The 17,931-nt window shown below is 53.7% G+C and overlaps 1 protein-coding gene across 4 annotated transcripts in view; it reads right to left on the bottom strand.

The window, feature by feature from the left end:
- Positions 1-4,777: 4,777 nt before the first annotated feature.
- TTC7B (tetratricopeptide repeat domain 7B) overlaps positions 4,778-17,931 on the bottom strand; it is a 240,891-nt gene continuing 227,737 nt past the window's right edge. For all 4 annotated transcript variants that reach the window (XM_057733137.1, XM_057733136.1, XM_057733135.1 and 1 more), the window contains one exon: positions 4,778-5,734. In XM_057733137.1, the coding sequence (XP_057589120.1) occupies positions 5,513-5,734 (222 nt within the window). In that variant the 3' untranslated portion in view covers positions 4,778-5,512. The remainder of the gene's footprint in view (positions 5,735-17,931) is intronic.

Raw genomic sequence — 17,931 nt, forward strand, 5'->3', positions numbered from 1 at the left:
GAATCACCCAACCGTGGGCAAGTTTCTTCATCTTCTGAAGAAGGCTTCATCCCTCATCTGTACCAGTATCTGTAGTAATAGCATCCACCTCATAGAGCTGTCATTGAGAGTTAGATGACTTCATACTTGTGTCAATAGATCGTTTAGAACAGTGTCTGGTGCATAGTAAATGCTCAATCAGTGGGAGCTAGTGTTAATTATTCCATTGTATGTGGTGTGACAGGGTGAGACAACTTAAATGGCTGACAATAAGGGCCAGGGTTAAATAATAATATTGAATAATAAGGGTTAAATAATTTACAGAGCATCCATGTGATGGAAGGTTAGGCTGTCTTTAATTGTCCATGGAGTTTAATAAGTGGAATATTAAGTGAAATGGTCTAGGAAGTGTTACATATAGTATGATTTCACCTTATTAAAGATATACACTCTAGCGACTTCCCTGGTGGTCCAGTACCTAAGACTCTGGGCTTCCAGTGTAGGGGGTCTGGGTTCCAACCCTGGTCAGGGAGCTAGATAGCATATGCTGCAACTAAGAGTTCACATGCTGCAACTAAGAGTTCACATGCTGCAGCTAAAGATCCTGCATGCCGCAGTGAAGACCCTGAGAGCTGTAACTAAGACCCGGCGCAGCCAAATAAATAAATAATAAATGAACTTCTGAAATAAATAAGTAAATAAAATAAAAACATTTCTGGTTTAACAAAATGTACATTCTACAAATAAACTTATTTACAAAACAGAAACAGACTCATAGACTTAGAAAACAAACTCATGGTTACCAAAGGGGAAGGGGGGAGGGGATTAATTAGGAGGTTGGGATTAACATATACACACTACTAGGTATAAAATAATCAACAAGGACCTACTGCATAGCACAGGAAACTCTATTCAGTACTCTGTAATAACCTGTTTGGGAAAAGAATCAGAAAAAGAGATATGTGTATATGTATAACTAAATCACTTTGCTGTACACCTGAAACTAACACATTGTAAATCAACTATACTCCAATATAAAATAAAATTAAAAAAAATAAATTGTATTTATCATTCAAAAAAATACACTCCGAGGGAAATGCAGGAAGGCAACAGGCTAAAATGCTGAGAATACTAGATGGTAGAATTTAATGGCCTGAGTCTTTGTATTCCTGAAACTGTGTCCAGGCCCAGATTCAAACCCCGGTGGGCTGGGCCCCATAGCCTGAGCCCTTGGACTCAGGCCCTGCCTCAGGCAGCTGCAGCCTGAGCTCCACGGCACATGCGGGCAGGGCTGGGGGGTCCAGGAGGCAAAGGTGAGGGAGGCCACCTGCTGCACCCCTGCTGACCTGGCACTGGGGGCAGGAGGGACTCCAGCCCAGACCCCTCACCTCCTCCTCCAGGCAGAGAGGGAATGAAGCCCGGTGGGAATTGACATGTGGCTTCCAGCTCTGCTGCAAATAGTTCTGTGTGGGAGGAGGGAGAAGAGAGCCGGCATGTCTCTCCACCCTTCTCACGCTAGGCAGGGAAGAAAGCGGGGCGTCCCTGAAGAGTACCCTTGGCCCAGGCACCGCACTTCACCAAGGTTATATTAACAGGCCCAACAGCCCTCGGAGAGGAAGTGTCTCCCCCACGTTGAGACAGGAGCTGGAGGCCCTTCTCCACTGGCGGTGACGTGACCAGGCAGAGCTGGGATTCCAGCCAAATCTGTGTGACCCACAGCCCAGGGGTCACCAGGAAACCCTATTGTCCTTAGGAGGCCGGGGTCAACCAGCAGAAGATGGGGGAGGCAGGGAGGGCCCTGGAGGCTGTGAGTGGCCCAACTGGAGCCCCTGTTCCAGGCAGATGGGCAGAAGGCACCCCACAACCTGCCTGCCACCTCCCTGTAGCCAGCCGCCCCCGGGCCTGAGCTTCCAGGAGGAGTCCAGCTGCAGCCTGGCCCCCGGGCCCCACACAGTGGCCCCGTGGGGCGGTAGCCCTTCCTGGCCCTCCGCAACCCTTACAGCTGCCTGCTGACTCACGTCTCAGCCGGGAGGCCAGGCTGGCAGGGCTGCCTGTCCCCATCGGACCCTGAGACTCAGCGAGGGACAGTGACTAAGGTCACCCCCAGGCAGGCACAGAGCTGGAATGGGTCCCCTAGGGTACGGCCTTGAGGAGAGGGAGGGTCTCAGCCTGGCCTCCAAAGACCTTCTGGAGAAGCCCCTGCCTGCCTGAGACGTTTGCAGGATGTCCTTTTCCTGGTCCCATCCGGCCATGGCGTGGGCGGGGGCAGCAGGAAGTGAGTTGACCGCAAGTGGGAGGAAGGCTGGTGGTGGGAATGGTGGCAGTTCTGAGGGTCAGTCTCCTGGGGACCAGCCATGTGCTTGTATGTGTATGTGTGTGGGGGTATGAGCTGGGGTCCTCATGGCCCTGCATGGTCTGCCCGCTGCCCGTCTGCCGCTGGACGGGACCTGAGCACGGCCTCAGGGGCTTTGTGGTCCTGCGTGTGGATGCTTTCAGAGTAGATGGGAGGGAGAGGAGTCAGAGAGAGGGGCAGGGAGGGATCGGAGGAGGCCTGAGCAGGCTAGTGACAATTCTACAAGGTGACTGGTGCCTCCCAGTTGGATGTGAGAGGTAGCGGGGGTGGGGCTGGGGGGGAGAGGGCAGGAAAGAGTCAGGTGGAGATAAAGAAGGATGGGCTGTTCAGTGAGAGGCTCCCTGTGGGGGGAGGCTCGGAGGGATGTAAGAGGGAGATGGTAGGGCACGGAGGGGCTGGTCCTGCCCTGAAACTCCCTTCTGCTGCCCCCAGGCCTTCAGCAGAGCCACGCTGCTCATCTTCCCCTGTGCTGGCGATGCTGGGGGAGCTGGCGAGGGGCCGCTGGGCTGCGGCCACAGCTGAGGTCGGGGTGAGAGGCTGCCCAAGGTATCCAGAAAGGACAGGGTGGAGGGTACAGATCTCCAGAGCATGTGGGGAGGGTGCCTGGCTAAGGGCAGGGCTTCCTGGGGGCAGATGGAATGGGGCACCCAAGGATGACTTGGTGACCACAAAGGAGCCATTCAGAGGAGTCTGGGGGCTGTTCCATGTGGTCACAGACACGGACACGCACAGGCCCTCGCTTGGGCCATGAAGACAGGTAAGGGGCCCAGGGGATGGAGGCTTTGATTCCCACCTGGGGAGATCCTGAGCTCACAGCCCTCCCTCGTCTTGCGAGTGAGCCTGGGACCTGCCTCCAGGCTCCAATCTGGCCCTGTTCCCAAGACCCTTCCCCACTGCTGGGGTTTGGGGGGGAGGGAGGGCTGGCTCCCTTTAAATAAGGGCCTCCTCTCTCCCCTCACTTCTTCCTCCTCCCCTCCCTGGCCCACCTGCCCTCCCATTCCCCTCCAGCTGGGGAGGACTCAGAGTGTCAGTGCTCCAGCGAGGAGCCTGGGCCCCGGTCTCTCTACCTCCTCACGCTCTTCCTGGACTGGTATCACTCCCATACAGGCCACCCCACACGGTGCCAAGTGGCCACCAGCAGCCCTAAGCTGGCGTCTTATCAGGACACATCCAATAGAAGGAGGCTTTTTTCCTAGTATTTCCATAACACAAATCTTAGAGGGGTCTCCCATTGGCCACGTTTGGGCCACATGTCTAAACCTGAACCAGTCACGAAACTTGGGGGCTGTAGAGTTCTGGACAAAAAGGCTGGGCCCGTGTGTTCACTCTTGAACCATGTGGATGCACACTGGGTTCTCCCAAGGGGGACGGGACGCTCTGGAGGGGACGGATGGTGCACAGGCAGACAGAAGCCATCACCAGTGCCCCTACACAGGCTGATGTGCACAGGATTTTCCAAGACAAGGTCCTGGCATGCAGCCAGCCTGGGAGACAGTGGCTGGTATGATACCTAGACCATTATCCTTGGGTGGCCCTGGCCTCCTGCCTTCCCAGTCCTGATCTGGGTGGGTCTCTCCCCACAGTTCTGCACAGGATGGCAGGCTGGACCTGACCCTCCAGCCAGGGCTCGCTGCTGCCCCGCTGAGCACCTGCCCTTTCCTGCCAGTGTCTCACGTTGCAAATTCCATGACCTACAACCACCCACACCTCCAGATTCTGCCTGGCGGGGCCAGTGCTAAAGTTTGGGTGCTTACCTGCTCTGCCTACAGTGAGCTCTTGCCTTCGGTCTGTCTCCAAACATCAGTGGCCCCCTCACCTGCCTGCCCAGTGAGTCAGGGAGGTTGTGCCTAGCTCAGGGGGAGGAGGGATTGAGACTTCAGGATGCCTAAGATCAGAGCTCAGGCCCTCCACACTTCCCTGGGTCCTGGCAAGCGGGGCCACCCCACAGCTGCTCAGCTGAGCAGCTCTGGGGGATTAGAGAGGCCTGCTCAAGTTCTCTCTGGTTCTTGATCTTTATTATTCACACTGTTGGGTTGAACCTCTGACTTCACATTTGGCCCCCAAACTTCTATATGCCCTCTCCTCATGGTGGTAGGACGGCTGCTGCAGTTCCAGCCTCGCCTCTCAGCTTTAAGTCCCTCACGAGAGTGAGAGTCTTTCCTTGCAGCTCCCACTCTCATTGGACCATTTCCGCTCACATGCTCATTCCTGAGCCTCTGTAGGAGTGAATGCTGGATGTTGAGTGGCCGGGCCCCAGTCACATGGTCCAATCCCAGGAAACATGGGGAGAGCTGGGAAAGGAGAATTCCCACACTAAACTCAGGGGTGGACTTCCAAGGGCTGATCCCTCCATGGTGGCCTGCAGGCGCCGAAAGTGCCCTGCTCCAGGAACTGAGTCAATCTCTTTCAGGTCTGTGGGCATTCACGAACAACACAAGCCATGGGTCCATTTAAAAATCATTTTATTATTAACATCATCTTTCCATTTAGCCAAGTGTCTGTCATGTATAAGGAATGTCGGTAAATATTCCATTTGAAGCTTCTTTGTACATATTTCCATCGATAAATAAACTCTGAATTCACATAAAAAAGTTAAACTTAAATAACTCATATTTCCTTCTCTTGTAACAGGCATATATTGGTAAAATATAAATATTCTTGGACTCAGGCTTTGTTCTACGTGAGGACAGTAATTTATCACATGGTACAATTATTGACAATGAAATCAAGAAATTGTCAGCTGGTGTCCTGGCGTGGACTAGTACTGAGGTGGGAAACAGAAAATTCACATTTGGTTTCTGGGCCAAGGGCAGGGCAGGAGTGGTGATGGTGGGGAGAGAACGGTTTTCTTTACAGCTCTGATAAAAATAATCTGTTCTGCCACTGATTTTTAACTTTGAATATATTCTTCTACGTTTGCAGATTAATTCCATAATCATTTTACCTAAAACTCAGATGTCAACTAACAAAATATGGCACATAATCCATTTTGAACAACGTCAGTAGATTCAAAAACTATCGGGCTGGCGAAAACGACAACAGAAACGCACGCGGAGAGCGATGATCGAGGGCTGGTTTGCTTAGTCCGCTGTGGTCAGTCGCACATTCACCCAGGGCCTCCGTGCGCAGACTCGACCCTCAACCCTCGGCGCCCAGGCGGCAGTGAGGCTGGGGCGCTGCTCAGAGCACGCGGGGGATGATGGTGAAGGGCACCGCGGGGCTGCTGGCCTCCAGCTCCAAGGCCGTCAGGAAGCACTCCGTGGCCGCCGCGTCGTTGCCCTGAGCTTGCAGGACCTCGCCCAGTCCGTTCCAGACCTCGTGGGCCGTGGAGTTCACCTGCACTGCGTCCCGGAGGATCTTTTCGGCCAGACTGTAGCGGCCCAGCTGATGGAGGATCAGGGCCTGCAGAGACAGACAGACAGACAGACAGACAGACAGACAGACAGACAGACAGAGTCAGAGAGACTACCACTCTGGACGTCTATCTGGCCTCGAGTTTCAGCACATTCCTTGGATGTAGGCATGTATCTCCACTGGGCAGGGCACAACGTAAGCTCAAGTTCTTCCTGCACTCAGGGGTAAGAGTCAAAAGAATTGCTCGAACCGTGAACTGTATGAAGTTACCGACATTAGGTCATTTTTGAACCATAAAAACGGCGATTTCAAACAGTGGTTCACCCACGAATGAACAGATTGGAACGGCCATGGTCTGTACTGACTCATGGTCGTCCTGCGGGTAACGGTGACACCAGCCTGCACAGGAGGGTGTCTGCCAGCATTTATTTCTTTTCAACCTCAATACATGTCATTTGTGGCATTACTGTCACAACGATTAGAACAGAGATTTCTAGTTGCTCACAGTCCTCTACCCTAACCATGCCCCCGATCTCACTGTCCCCTGTCATTTTACACGGCTGTCATTTTGCAGTTTTAATCAGGGCGTATGTGTTGGTCCCCAAATATTTTATCATAATCATGTTTCCAAGTTGGACATCTCCACAGCGGATGTGTTTGTACCCCTCCCTCCAACAGACACACTCTCATTTACTCAACGTCTCCCTCACGGGGCAGACATTTAGGCTGTACCCAATCTCTTTGCTGTTTTAAATCACACCGAGATGAACATCTTCCCATACAGCGCCTCTTTGCTCTTTTAGGTGAATGGATTTCAAAGCTTTTTTTTTATAGCCCTGGGAATCTTTGGCTAAATGGAATCTTACTGCTCACACTCAAACACCGTGGGTATAAGTAGTCAAAAAGGAACTGCTGGGGAGGGAGAATGGGGGAGGGGCCCGGAGTCCCCGGTGGACTCCCCAAGAGGCCCTGGATGGGCTCAGTGGGACCAGCTGGGTAACCATTTGGAAAGTCTCCCTTTAGGGCAGATGTCCCCAGAGTGGCATTGCTGGGTCAGAGGATAAGACTCTTTAGGGTTCTTCAAATGTTTCGCAAGTTATATTCCCAAAGGGCCGTGTCACTATTTTAGCCATTGACAGAGTTTCAGTGGTCAGTCACCCCGTGCCCTGCTATCATTACTCTTTATTTTTACTAATTTTGTAAGTGCAGCTTGTCCCTCCTTGTCAAAACCTGCATTTCTTTAATAATAATTGAGGTGAAATATTTCCCATGCCCATTAGACGACGTTCATTTATTATCATAATCGTCTAAAGTCTGCTCTTGATGTTTGAGATTTGTTTTCCTGTGAACAAAATTTTTTAGGTTTTTAAGTTGAATTTGTTGATCTTTGGTTATTTATTTATTTATTTACTTTCACGTCAAAGATCAGACAGTTATCCTTTCAAAGAACTGACACATCTTGGATTCCGTTTGTTGTGGTCTTGAAACAGAGCAGGACCCTATGGTCCTTACCCCTCATGTCCTCAGCCTGCATTTTGTCAGCAGAAAAATTTTAATCAAAGAATAAGTTTAATCAGAGAGGTGAGAAAATGCAGAAACAAAGGAAAACAGTCAAAGGAGACCAAATAATAATAGTTTAGTCATTAAGCAAAGTCAAGGACATTTAGTTTGTTCTCAGGGCTACAGATAATATTCTGAGCCGTATCCTACGAGTTGTCTCATAGATACTGAAACCCCCACCAGGTGGAAGACGTTAACTACATGATGACCAGGCTGTAGTCCTTGACATAAGTTGCTACAATTCTGAGAACTGGACTCAAAGAAATGGAAACAAACTGACCCTGGAACTGAAGATTAATTGTATCTAAAACAATCCAAGATGCTGCTGGTCAGACCATTGATGACTAATTTCAAGATGACTGTCAGAGCTGACTGTGCTGTTTCTGCACGTAGTCCCCTCCCTCTGTCTATAAAAGCTCTTGCCCCCTGATTGTTGGTGGCGGGAGGTGGGGGGACATGGGAACGGGGAGTCGGGCTTTGGACACGCATCTGCCCTCTCTGCCAGTTGCCAGCATCCAAAATAAAGCAAACTTTCCTTTCCACCAACTTGGCCTCTTCATTGACTTTTCTTTTTTAATTTATTAATTTTATTTATGTATTGGCTGCGTTGGGTCTTCGTTGCTGCACAAGGACTTTCTCTAGTTGTTGCGAGCAGGGGCTACTCTTCATTGTGGCGCGCAGGCTCCTTATTGTAGTGGCTTCTCTTGTTGTGAAGCACGGGCCCTAGGCGCGTGGGCTTCAATAGTTGCGGCACATGGGCTCAACAGTTGTGGTGCATGGGCTTATTTGCTCTGTGGCATGTGGAATCTTCCCAGGGCAGGGCCTGAACCCGTGTCCCCTGCCTTGGCAGGCGGATTCTTAACCACTGCGCCCCCTAGGAAGTCCTCTTCATTGACTTTTTTTTTTTTAATTTTTTTTTTTTTATTTATTACTTTTTTTGGGGGGTTACACCAAGTTCAATCATCTGTTTTTATACACACATCCCCATATTCCCTCCTTCCCTCGACTCTCCCCCACCATCCCTCGAGTCCCCCCCATCCTCCCCCTCCCAGTCCTCTAAGGCATCTTCCATCCTCGAGTTGAACACCCTTTGTTATACAACAACTTCCCACTGGCTATCTATTTTACAGTTGGTAGTATATATATGTCTGTGCTACTCTCTCGCCTCGTCTCAGCTTCCCCTTCACCCCCCGCCCCCTCCCAAACCTCGAGGTCTCCAGTCCATTCTCTGCATCTGCGAGCTATATGTTATGAGGTGGATAGACCTAGAGTCTGTCATACAGAGTGAAGTAAGTCAGAAAGAGAAAGACAAATATTGTATGCTAACTCACATATACGGAATCTAAAAATGGTACTGATGTGACAAGAATAAGGACGCAGATGCAGAGAATGGACTGGAGAACTTTATTGACTTTTGAGCAGCGAGCAGCCGGACCCCACTTTTGGTTACAGTCTGACTTTTCCCTGTAGTTGTCCACCTTCCCTGGCAGCCAGGAAACCTCAGTGGGTCTCCTCTATGTAGCGGGATACTAACTAGCTACTCCCCGCTCCTCTCACTCCTGCGAGGCGCTGCCTCTGTGACACAGTGAATTATTACATGAGATGGCGGGCTTCCTGAATTTTCCAATGAGCCACACCACCTCCCTCTCGCATCAGCACCGTGCTGCTGGATTTCCTTACTCCACACCAGGACTCAACAGGTGGGATGGGAGCCCTTCCTTATTGCTCTTCACTCTCAGGTTATGTACTGACAATCTTGCCCTGTACTAGTTCAGATGCATTTAAAAATCACTTTGAGGGGCTTCCTAGATGGTGCAGTGGTTAAGAATCTGCCTGCCAATGCAGGGGACACGGGTTTGATTCCTGGTCCGGGAAGATCCCACATGCCATGGAGCAACTAAGCCCATGCGCCACAACTATTGAGCCTGTGCTTTAGAGCCCGTGAGACACAACTATTGAGCCCATGTGCCGCAACTACTGAAGCCCACGCGCCTAGAGCCCGTGCTCCGCAACAAGAGGAGCCACTGCAATGAGAAGCCTGCACACCACAACAAAGAGTAGCCCCTGATCTCCGCAACTAGAGAAAGCCTGCATGAAGCAAAGAAGACCCAATGCAGCCAATAAAATAAATAAATTAATTAATTTAAAAAAAATCACTTTGAGGCTTCCCTTTCGGAGTTGAACTGTACTTGCACGAAAGCTCTAAGAGTGTGGAGAAGCCTGACATCTTTACAGTGCTTCATCTTCCTGCCCAAGAATGTGGCCTGGCCAGCTGGTCCTTCAAATCTCAGCCCTGTACTTTCTTTCTGTGGCTTGTGTGTGGCAGGGATGAGGCCTCCCCAGTGTTCTGAAGGCTGTTTGTCACCAAGGGGCAAGGGGCAGAACCAGGCAGCTCAGGGGCTCAGCGTGCTGCCTGGAGGCCTGCTGCAGCCAGAGCCATAGGCCACGGGCGCCACGGGCATCAGGGCCAGGTGGCCCACTCCACAGGGCTCTGGCCTCCAGGATGAGCTCTTAGAGGGGGTAGGAGGTGCCCTCAGCAGGGAGTGTCCAGGCCCTGCGGGCTGTCCGGCTGACCTCGCCCCGGGGCGTGTGGCCCTGGGGGTGGTGTCTGAGGGCCAGAAAAGCAGCCTGACTTCCCAGAGTCACCTGCATCTAGGAGCACCCGGCACGGGAGCTGGAAGGCTGACCCCGGAGGAGCTTGTGGTCAGAGGAGCGACAGCCTGGGAGACCCACGGCCCCAGTGCCGAGTGTGACGCCTCAGCTCTGGGAGGGGAGGCAGTTTGGGGAGCCTCCCTGTGTAAGGAGGAAAAAGAGGCCTCAGGCAGACAGAGGCTGTCCTCTCCTGGCTAGCGGACAGCAGACTTCAAGGTCAGGTCCACTCTCTCTGAGAGGAAAACTGCAAGGAAAACAGCATATGTCTCCTTTCTTATTAACATCTAGATACACTGGAACAACGTCCTCCCTGGAGTCCCTGGGTACCTGCGGTCCTGGACTGGATCTGCCAGAGCTGGGGGCTCTGCGTGGGCGGCCAGGACCAGGGGAGGCTGGCTCCCTCCCTGAAGCCTCAGAACAAGAAAGCTGGCAGCAGTCAGTGCTCGCAATTAGCACGTCATCTGGCTTCTGGAATTTGCTCTCCTCAGACTGCAAGGCCTTCCGGTTCTCCAGTGAGCACTGCTGGGTTTTGCCTGCCTTCCCAGCCCGGTCAGGGTCAAGTGTGCAGGGACCACGGTGAAAGCCCCCACCCGGCCGGGTTGCACACGAGGCCACGGCAGGGGAGCACTTCCCACCTCCACGGGGCTCTCTCCGCACGGCTTCCTCCCCAGAGCACCCCCTCGCTATCCACACAGGAGGGGATAAGGGAACAAGGGCAGACGTTCCGCGTGGACCCGGGCTTCCTGGCAGGGTGAATATTAATAGCAGCAGCGAGTGCTGGTGGCGTTTGTGACACACCAGGCACTGCTCCGAGTGCTTAGCTCACCTGGGGACCCCGGAGCGATCTCACGCAGGCGTGGCCAGGACAGGACACAGAAGCATCTGCGTGCAAGGCCTGCTTTTACTGCTGTGGAGAAAGAGCCCACAGTTGCGGAGCACCTACTACATGGTGGGAAATAGGCCCACGCACTGGGTCTTCCTACTCCCATTTTGCGGGCACGTCTCCTAACTCTTAGGGCCTCCGTGAAGGCCATCTGGGCATGCAGCGCAGGGTGGGAGGTGGGGTTAATCACAGCCATCTCTCGGATGGTGCTTCCCCCACTCCGGCCCTCTGTTAGAGAAGAGATGACCGCTTGACAGCCTCACTTCCTAACCCTGAAGGTCCGGTGTGGAAAGAATGGGAGGTCACTTTCCCGGGACGTGAGGGCTAGGGAGCCCCTGCCTCCTTTCTTCCAGGGGAGGTTACCAGCCTGAGCTCACCCTAGAACATTCTGATTTAGCCAACAGAGAAATGAGAGTAGGGAGGAGGGTCTGGGTAGTGGCAGCAAACATAGGCATTTAAAGGTTACAGAAGGAGCCCTGTCGCGTTCTTTCAAGGCAAGACATTCTCGATGCATCAAATTATTGAATACACACACATTTTTCTGAGTGGCTCTACCAGGTAGGGAGACACACACTGCGTGTTTGGCAAATGGTGATGGGGACAGGCCACCTGGTAAGCCGGGAAGAGGCGCGCTTGTTCTCTTGGTGCAGGTGGAGAATATACCTTCGGTCCCACTGGCTCTGTTGCTGTAGAAGCAACTTCATGCTGTTCCCTTTCCGTACCTGGAGTGTTTTCTCTCCTCAGGCACTATGCTAGGCGCTTGTACTTGGCTCAGCTCCTATTTCTGCCCCTTTAGATATAAGGAGACAAGTTGAGAAAGGCTGAGTGTCTTGCCCAAGGTCACAGGGCCCGTGAGGATGGAGCTTGCAGGCCAGCCCAGGTCTGCTTGAGGCCAAAGCCCTGTTCTCCCCACCTCAGCTTCTCACCGGCTCTCTGCCGCCTCTGTCACTTTAAGAGACAAGTCCGGTGCCCCTTAGGCAATAACCCAGTTACACCTGAGCCACAGCAAACGGCACCTGCCTTGCTGTCTCCCCCTTCCACTTTCCCCAGCCACTGCTAGCTGGCTCTGCCCCTCCTTCCACGGTTACGGCGGGCAGGTGGCTCCTCTCCAGGGCACAGCTTTTCTCCTGTTTTTCTGCTGTTTGGGACCATCCTGTATATTCACTCAAGGACTGGAAGGCTCCTTGCCTCCCTTTAGTGGCCCACAGGCCGGCTGTGATCTGAAGGCTTGGGGTGGTGGCAGACCCAAAGGACTGGGGGCTCCTGTTGGCCAGAAAGCAGAACCAATGAGATGTGGAGACCCAGGAGGATGAGGGCCTTGGTCCAGCGAGGCCCGGAGGTCACTGCTCTCAGCAGCAATGACCTGCCCCCACCCTGCCGGAGTGGGGACAAGGACACTGGTCTTTTGCTGGGGATTTTGTTTAGAAAGTGGCAGGCTGCTGAATCTACCCTGTCACGGGGGCTCCAGGGGACACACAGCACCCCCCACGATGCCCGCAGGAATCAGCCACTGGGCTAATCTGACCCACCGCCCTCCGTGCTAAGCAGCTAAGGGCCTTTGGGATTCTCTAGAGTTCTCGGGTTCTCGTGGGCTTGGAAATTTCCAGCCCATTCCTGGACTTACATTCTGAATGTAGGAACAGGCTACCATTTCCAGATGACCTTGAAACTTCCTGAGCAATCTGTTTAGTGGAATTAATTCCTAAAGCTAGAGCAGCTCAGGGAGACATCACGGACTTGCCAGGGGCTGCCAGCTCAGGCTTGGCAAGGAAATGAAAAATCGGCCTCTCCCCAGTGCCACAGTGAGCCAAGAGCAGCTCAGAAATCAGTCACACGAGGAGACCAACCAGAACAAGCTCCAGCTGGGGACTGAGTCATTGCATTGGGCCAGCGTTGCTGGCAGGTTGGCCAGAGGTGGGCTGGGACCTAGACATGCCTGGCCGTCAGAACAAACACACCTCCCGAGCCCCTCTACCTTGTAAGAGGCCTTTCCTGGCTTTGATGTGCTCTTATGCACTAGAACCCTGATGTCCTCATTCTTCAGGCCTTGCTTCCTCTCTTCTGCAAAGATCAAAGGCCTGACTCCTGGGGCTGGCATTTAACTGTTCTCACCACCAGCTGGATCCAACTTTCTCCTGGTACAGACCTCTTGGTTCATCCGGGCTGATCTGTCAGCCCAGGTATTTCTGCAGGATGCAGCTCCCTGCCTCCTTCCACCTCCCCAACCTTAGTCAGCCCTGGTCTGGTCCCGCCTGCTGGAGCTCTGGTCCACCTTCCCAGAGCCCTGATGGTCCCCATTCTCTGCAAAGCCCAGGCCACACTGCCCCCCTTAGGCAGCGCTACCTTGAGGCACACGGCTCCCGCCTCCAGCCCTCAGACTGGCAGGAATCAGAGATTTTGATGATGGAGATATTTCATTACCTTAATAAGCACCCCCTTCCCATTTCAAAATCACGAAAACTCACAGAGTGACTGCCCAGACCCCAGTCATGTGCTAGGGGCACAGATGTGGGCAAGAAGCAGGCCTGCTCTCAAAGCTCGGGGCCCAGAGACATCCTAAGGTGACCAAGCTACGTGCCAGGTGCTGGGTACGCCTTGGCTGGCTGGCCAGACCCCACTTGACCCTCACTCGCCTCTATGCATCGGAGCCTCTGCAGGTAACACTGGCTCCTGCCTAAGACACCTCTGCAGGGAGTAAGCGGCAGAGCTGAGACGTGAGCGCTGCAGTCCGTGCTCCTAACACTGGGCTCTCTCCTTTTCTCTTGGAGAGGATGTGCAAACAGGGCTCTACCTTTGCCAGGCCTGCTGTTTCTGGAACCACTGGAGGTGAGGAGCCGGCTGGGGCTGGCCTTCCGAGAAGACAGGAACCACTGAGGAGGTAACTCATTAGTCCCTTTTTTTCAGACACAAATGGAGACAGATTCCCAAGCTTGTAATTATTATAATCAGGTGTTTTGCACAAATAAGATCTGGTGATGCACCAAGTTGGAAATAAGGGATTAAATTAAACCTGTTATTCCAAATGAGACAAAATGGACTTGGCTAGTTTGAAGGCAATTAGCATCTTCCTCATTCATGTCTTTTGTGCGTGGCTGAAAATTTCTGCCCAAGGACTAAATACCTTGCCACAGGCTGAGGGCACCCGTGCAGGAGCCCTTTGCAGGCTCTGGTGCCCAAGGAAGTCTTCCTGCCGTAGCCCTGGCTCTGCGGAGCACCTCTGTCCATGCTCCCAGGAGACCAATAGCCGGGATGCAGGACAAAAGCCTCTTGGAGATTTTAGACATCCCCGTGTGGCGCTCTGCCCAAGAGCTAAGTCAGCCCTTGGCTGGGTTCAAGGGCGTGTCACAGACCCCTGCTTGTGCCCCTAGGAGTACAGGTACGGGGAGATAACATCTTGGCAAGATCCCCACCACAGCTTGCCTTGGAGAGGGTGAAGGATTTCCCTGGCACCCGTGAGCCAGGGGCCTCATCCTGGATTGGGGCTGATAACCAGATCTACAGCCTCTCCCAGGGCCTGGCCTGCACCTGAGCTGCCGGGACCACTCAAGGCAAGCCAGTATCTCCGAGGCTTTGGACAGAGATAGTTAAGCCTCTTCCTGGCGGAATTCCTGTTGTCAGGACCCTGGGATTGTGATGGCAGCTAAAGGAAAGCCTGTCTCCCTAGCTTGTTACTCTCCGGGACAGTGACAGAGCAGCTGATCTGGCTGCGGTCTGGGCTGTGGCTGTGCTGGCCGGAGGTGGTGCGTCAGGGGATCAGGACACAGGCTGTGTGGGCTCTGGTCACCGCTGGTGGCTCTGGAGTTAGAGGGACCCACTGGCAGCTGGGGAAAGGTGTGGCTCGCTCAGAGAGGGCAGAGGGTCGGTTAGGAGCACAGGCCCTAGGCTCCCCAGAACTGGTTTGAATCCCAGCTCCGCCACTGACTTGGACAACTTCCTCTGGGTCTCAGGTGCTCTGTCTGTATGATGGGGACAAATTCTAAAACACAGGAGAGTAGCAAGGCCTAAACGAGATGGCGTTTGTAAAGTGCTCGGGAGAATAACCCTTTGGTGACTATTCCCAATCATCAATATTATGATTATGAGTATTATCGTTACTACGAATGGCCGCGGGGCAGGGAGGGCTTCCGGGATGCCCATGGTTGGATGACCCATCACTGCTGTCCCGGATGCCCTCTTGGCTGGTGCTCTGTAAGAGCAGGGACCATCTGATTTGCCTTCGCTTGTGCAGCACCAGAGGTGGGCCTGGCACACCTGAGGTTCCTCGTGACTGTTTGTTGAATGGATGGAAGGATGGATGAGGGGATATTGTGGATGCTGTGTGACGGTGGGGAGGGGAGAAATGGGCGTGGCCTCTTCCAGCGCTTTTGCCTAATGAGCCCGCCCCCAAAAGTTCTGGCTTCAGGTCACCCGCGTCCACACTCCCAGGTCAGACCCCGCTCACTCACAGCCTCCTCTGACTTCCTGGGACATCGCACGGCGGCTGAGGGAGGGACAGGAGCAGCCCTGTGGGAGGAGGTGCCTGGCTCCCGCTGGAGCCCAGGGGCTGCCGTGGCCTCCCCTCAGGCTGTCTGCTCACACATCACAGATCTGACACTGCTCCCCCCAAAAATCCCAGAACCCACTACAGACTTTCTGGTCTTACACTTTTACCGATGAGGGACCAGAGGACCAGAGAGGAAAAGAGCCTTGCTCAAGGCCATGACCCCTGGATGCAGAACAGGGCTTCACCCCTAGAAGTGCCGGGAGGAGAGGTTTGGTGCTGTGCTGGCCCGCGGCAAGTGCCCTGAGTTTTAGTTTCAGAACCCAGTGCTCTAACACTGCCCTCCACCCAGCTGCTGACTGTGTATCCTAAAGAGTCTATGTGCACAGCAGAGTCATGCTTTCTGGAAGCCTATCAGGCCCCCAAGAATGACTTCCAACACCCGAGAAGGAACAGGCACCCCACACAAGCTCTCGTGCTTTCCCAGATGCTCCAGGTTGGCTGGTCTGGGAGTTGGCACCGGCTGAAACATCAGCTTCGGATGAGAAAAACCAGCACACTGCCGTCACTTCAGGTATTTGCATTTTCCTTCCCGAAGATGCAGTCGATCAGAGAGAAGCAGGGTGGTAGCAGTGGTGTTCTCAAAAATATTTTTCTTTTAAATCAGAATATAAATAGACTGCAAGTCAGTGCCACTCTTAGAAGACCAGAGGAAACAACCGACTTGGAAAGGATTTCCTCCGAGAAGCTATGAATGCCAAGCCTAGGGCTGCCCCTGGCCGCCCTGCCTCCCAGAGAGGCCCGTTCTTCTTTGCAAGCGTCAAAGGCACTGTCGGTTCTGAGCACAAGCATTTCGTGGGTGCGGCGAGGGGGCAGCCCTGAGCCCGCCCTGCTTTCCAACAATGCTTTGGAAAGGAACTGAAAACACACGCGGATGGGGCCCAGCTTCTCCACCTGGATTCCAGCAGCTCTGGGTGAGGCCTGGTCTACACTGGGCTCTGTTTTGTGTCCCATTTCTGTTCGTTTTGAGTGCTTAGAAATCGCACTGGCTTGCCAGGGGCCCGAGTGTGTGTGTGTCCTGGCAACTACGGCAGCTGTGGAAGCCCCACCTAACCCGGCCAGGAGCCTGGAAGAAGCCCCATCCTAGGGATCCTGGCTGATGCCGAGGGTCTCTGCAATCCTGCCCGCTACAGCCCCTTGCCCGCTGGAGCTCCAGAGTTGGGGGTGGGGCGGTTCAGCCCCTTCAACAAGCCATCAAGAGTGAGTCGAGAATGCCCTGGAGAAGGACCCCTAGGAGTCTGTGTGACTCAGTTTTCCTATCAACAGATCACAAGTTTTGGGGAGGGGCTGGTCTTCGGCCACTTTACTCAATTTCACCCAGTTTCCCCAAAGGCCAAGGTAAGGCATTCCGGAGGACCCTGCACTCATGTGAGCCAGGAGACAGCGGGGCATGTGCGTGCCTGCTGTAGCCGTCACCTGGGGGTCTCAGAGTCCCACCTACCTGCCCAGGCCCTCGGGTGGGGACAGAACGTTCATGAGGCCACCTGACCTTCAAAGCAACAAAGGGCTACTGACATCCTGTTCTGGGGCCCTGGACCGAAGCTCATGAAGAGAAGGGACAGGGCTGGCTGAGCGGCTCCTGGGGAAGGGCAGTACTGGACAGGGACCTTGAGGATGGCTCCTGACCAGGGCTGGCGGGACTGAGAAGAGCTGGGGGCGGGGGGAGGTGAGCAGGAGCAAGGTCCCCGCGGTACCTGGTCTTTCTCCATCTATGATGGGGCTGGAGACGGATGTGATGGGAAAATCTCCTCGCATCCCAGTGGCCTCCACCACATCCCCCCTAGTCTTCCTGCTCCAGTCCAGGGTGGCTCCTTCCCTCACTCCCCTTCAAGTCAACTAGGCCAAATGCTCCCATGTCCTCAGGCAGGCATGGGGGTGTAGGGCCCAGGAAGGAGCCTGAGGAACCAGTGGTCTGGGCGCTAAATAGATGCCCTGGGAGGCATTCCCTCAGCAGTATGTGCTGTGAACTGACACTGAGTATTCTGGAATGGAGGAAGGAAAGACCCCCAGCGCCCTCCTCTCCCCCAGAGGGGAGGCTGAGAGGCTGCTCGCACGTTTGTTCACCAGGATACCCGACGGCTGCAGGAGGCTGTGCTCTCACAGGGCCCCCTTTCCAGGTCAAATGTTTTATTTGAAGAAATGTGCCTTCTGGGGACCAGGCCTTTCTAGCATTGAACTCAACTCAGAAGGAAACAAAACTCAATTTTTCAAAAACCTCATTTTTTGAAGCCAGCAGTCAACCAGCTATGGAAGCAGAAATCCTCGGGGTTAGGAGGGGGGCTTGGGCTTCTGCTCTGTGACATAGAAGCCCCTGCTACAGTCCTCGACAGCAGCCTCCCACTCTTGCACCCTCCAGTGACGGGGAGCTCACCACGTCTCTGGGCAGCCCACACCACGGGTGGGCAGTCTGAACTGTAGGTTAAAAACGTGGAGTCCTAATTAGGCTTTTTATCTAATTCCTATTCTTTGATGTTTGCTGAGTCCTCTGGAGTCATGCAGAAAAGCTCCCTCCCCTCCCTTTCTACCCTATAGCCCTTCAGGCTCCAAAGAAAGCTTCCAGCACACACTCTCTCTCTCTCTCTCTCTCACTCACACACACACACACACACA

The sequence above is a fragment of the Hippopotamus amphibius genome, chromosome 4, assembly GCF_030028045.1.
Source record: "Hippopotamus amphibius kiboko isolate mHipAmp2 chromosome 4, mHipAmp2.hap2, whole genome shotgun sequence".
NCBI lineage: Eukaryota > Metazoa > Chordata > Mammalia > Artiodactyla > Hippopotamidae > Hippopotamus > Hippopotamus amphibius.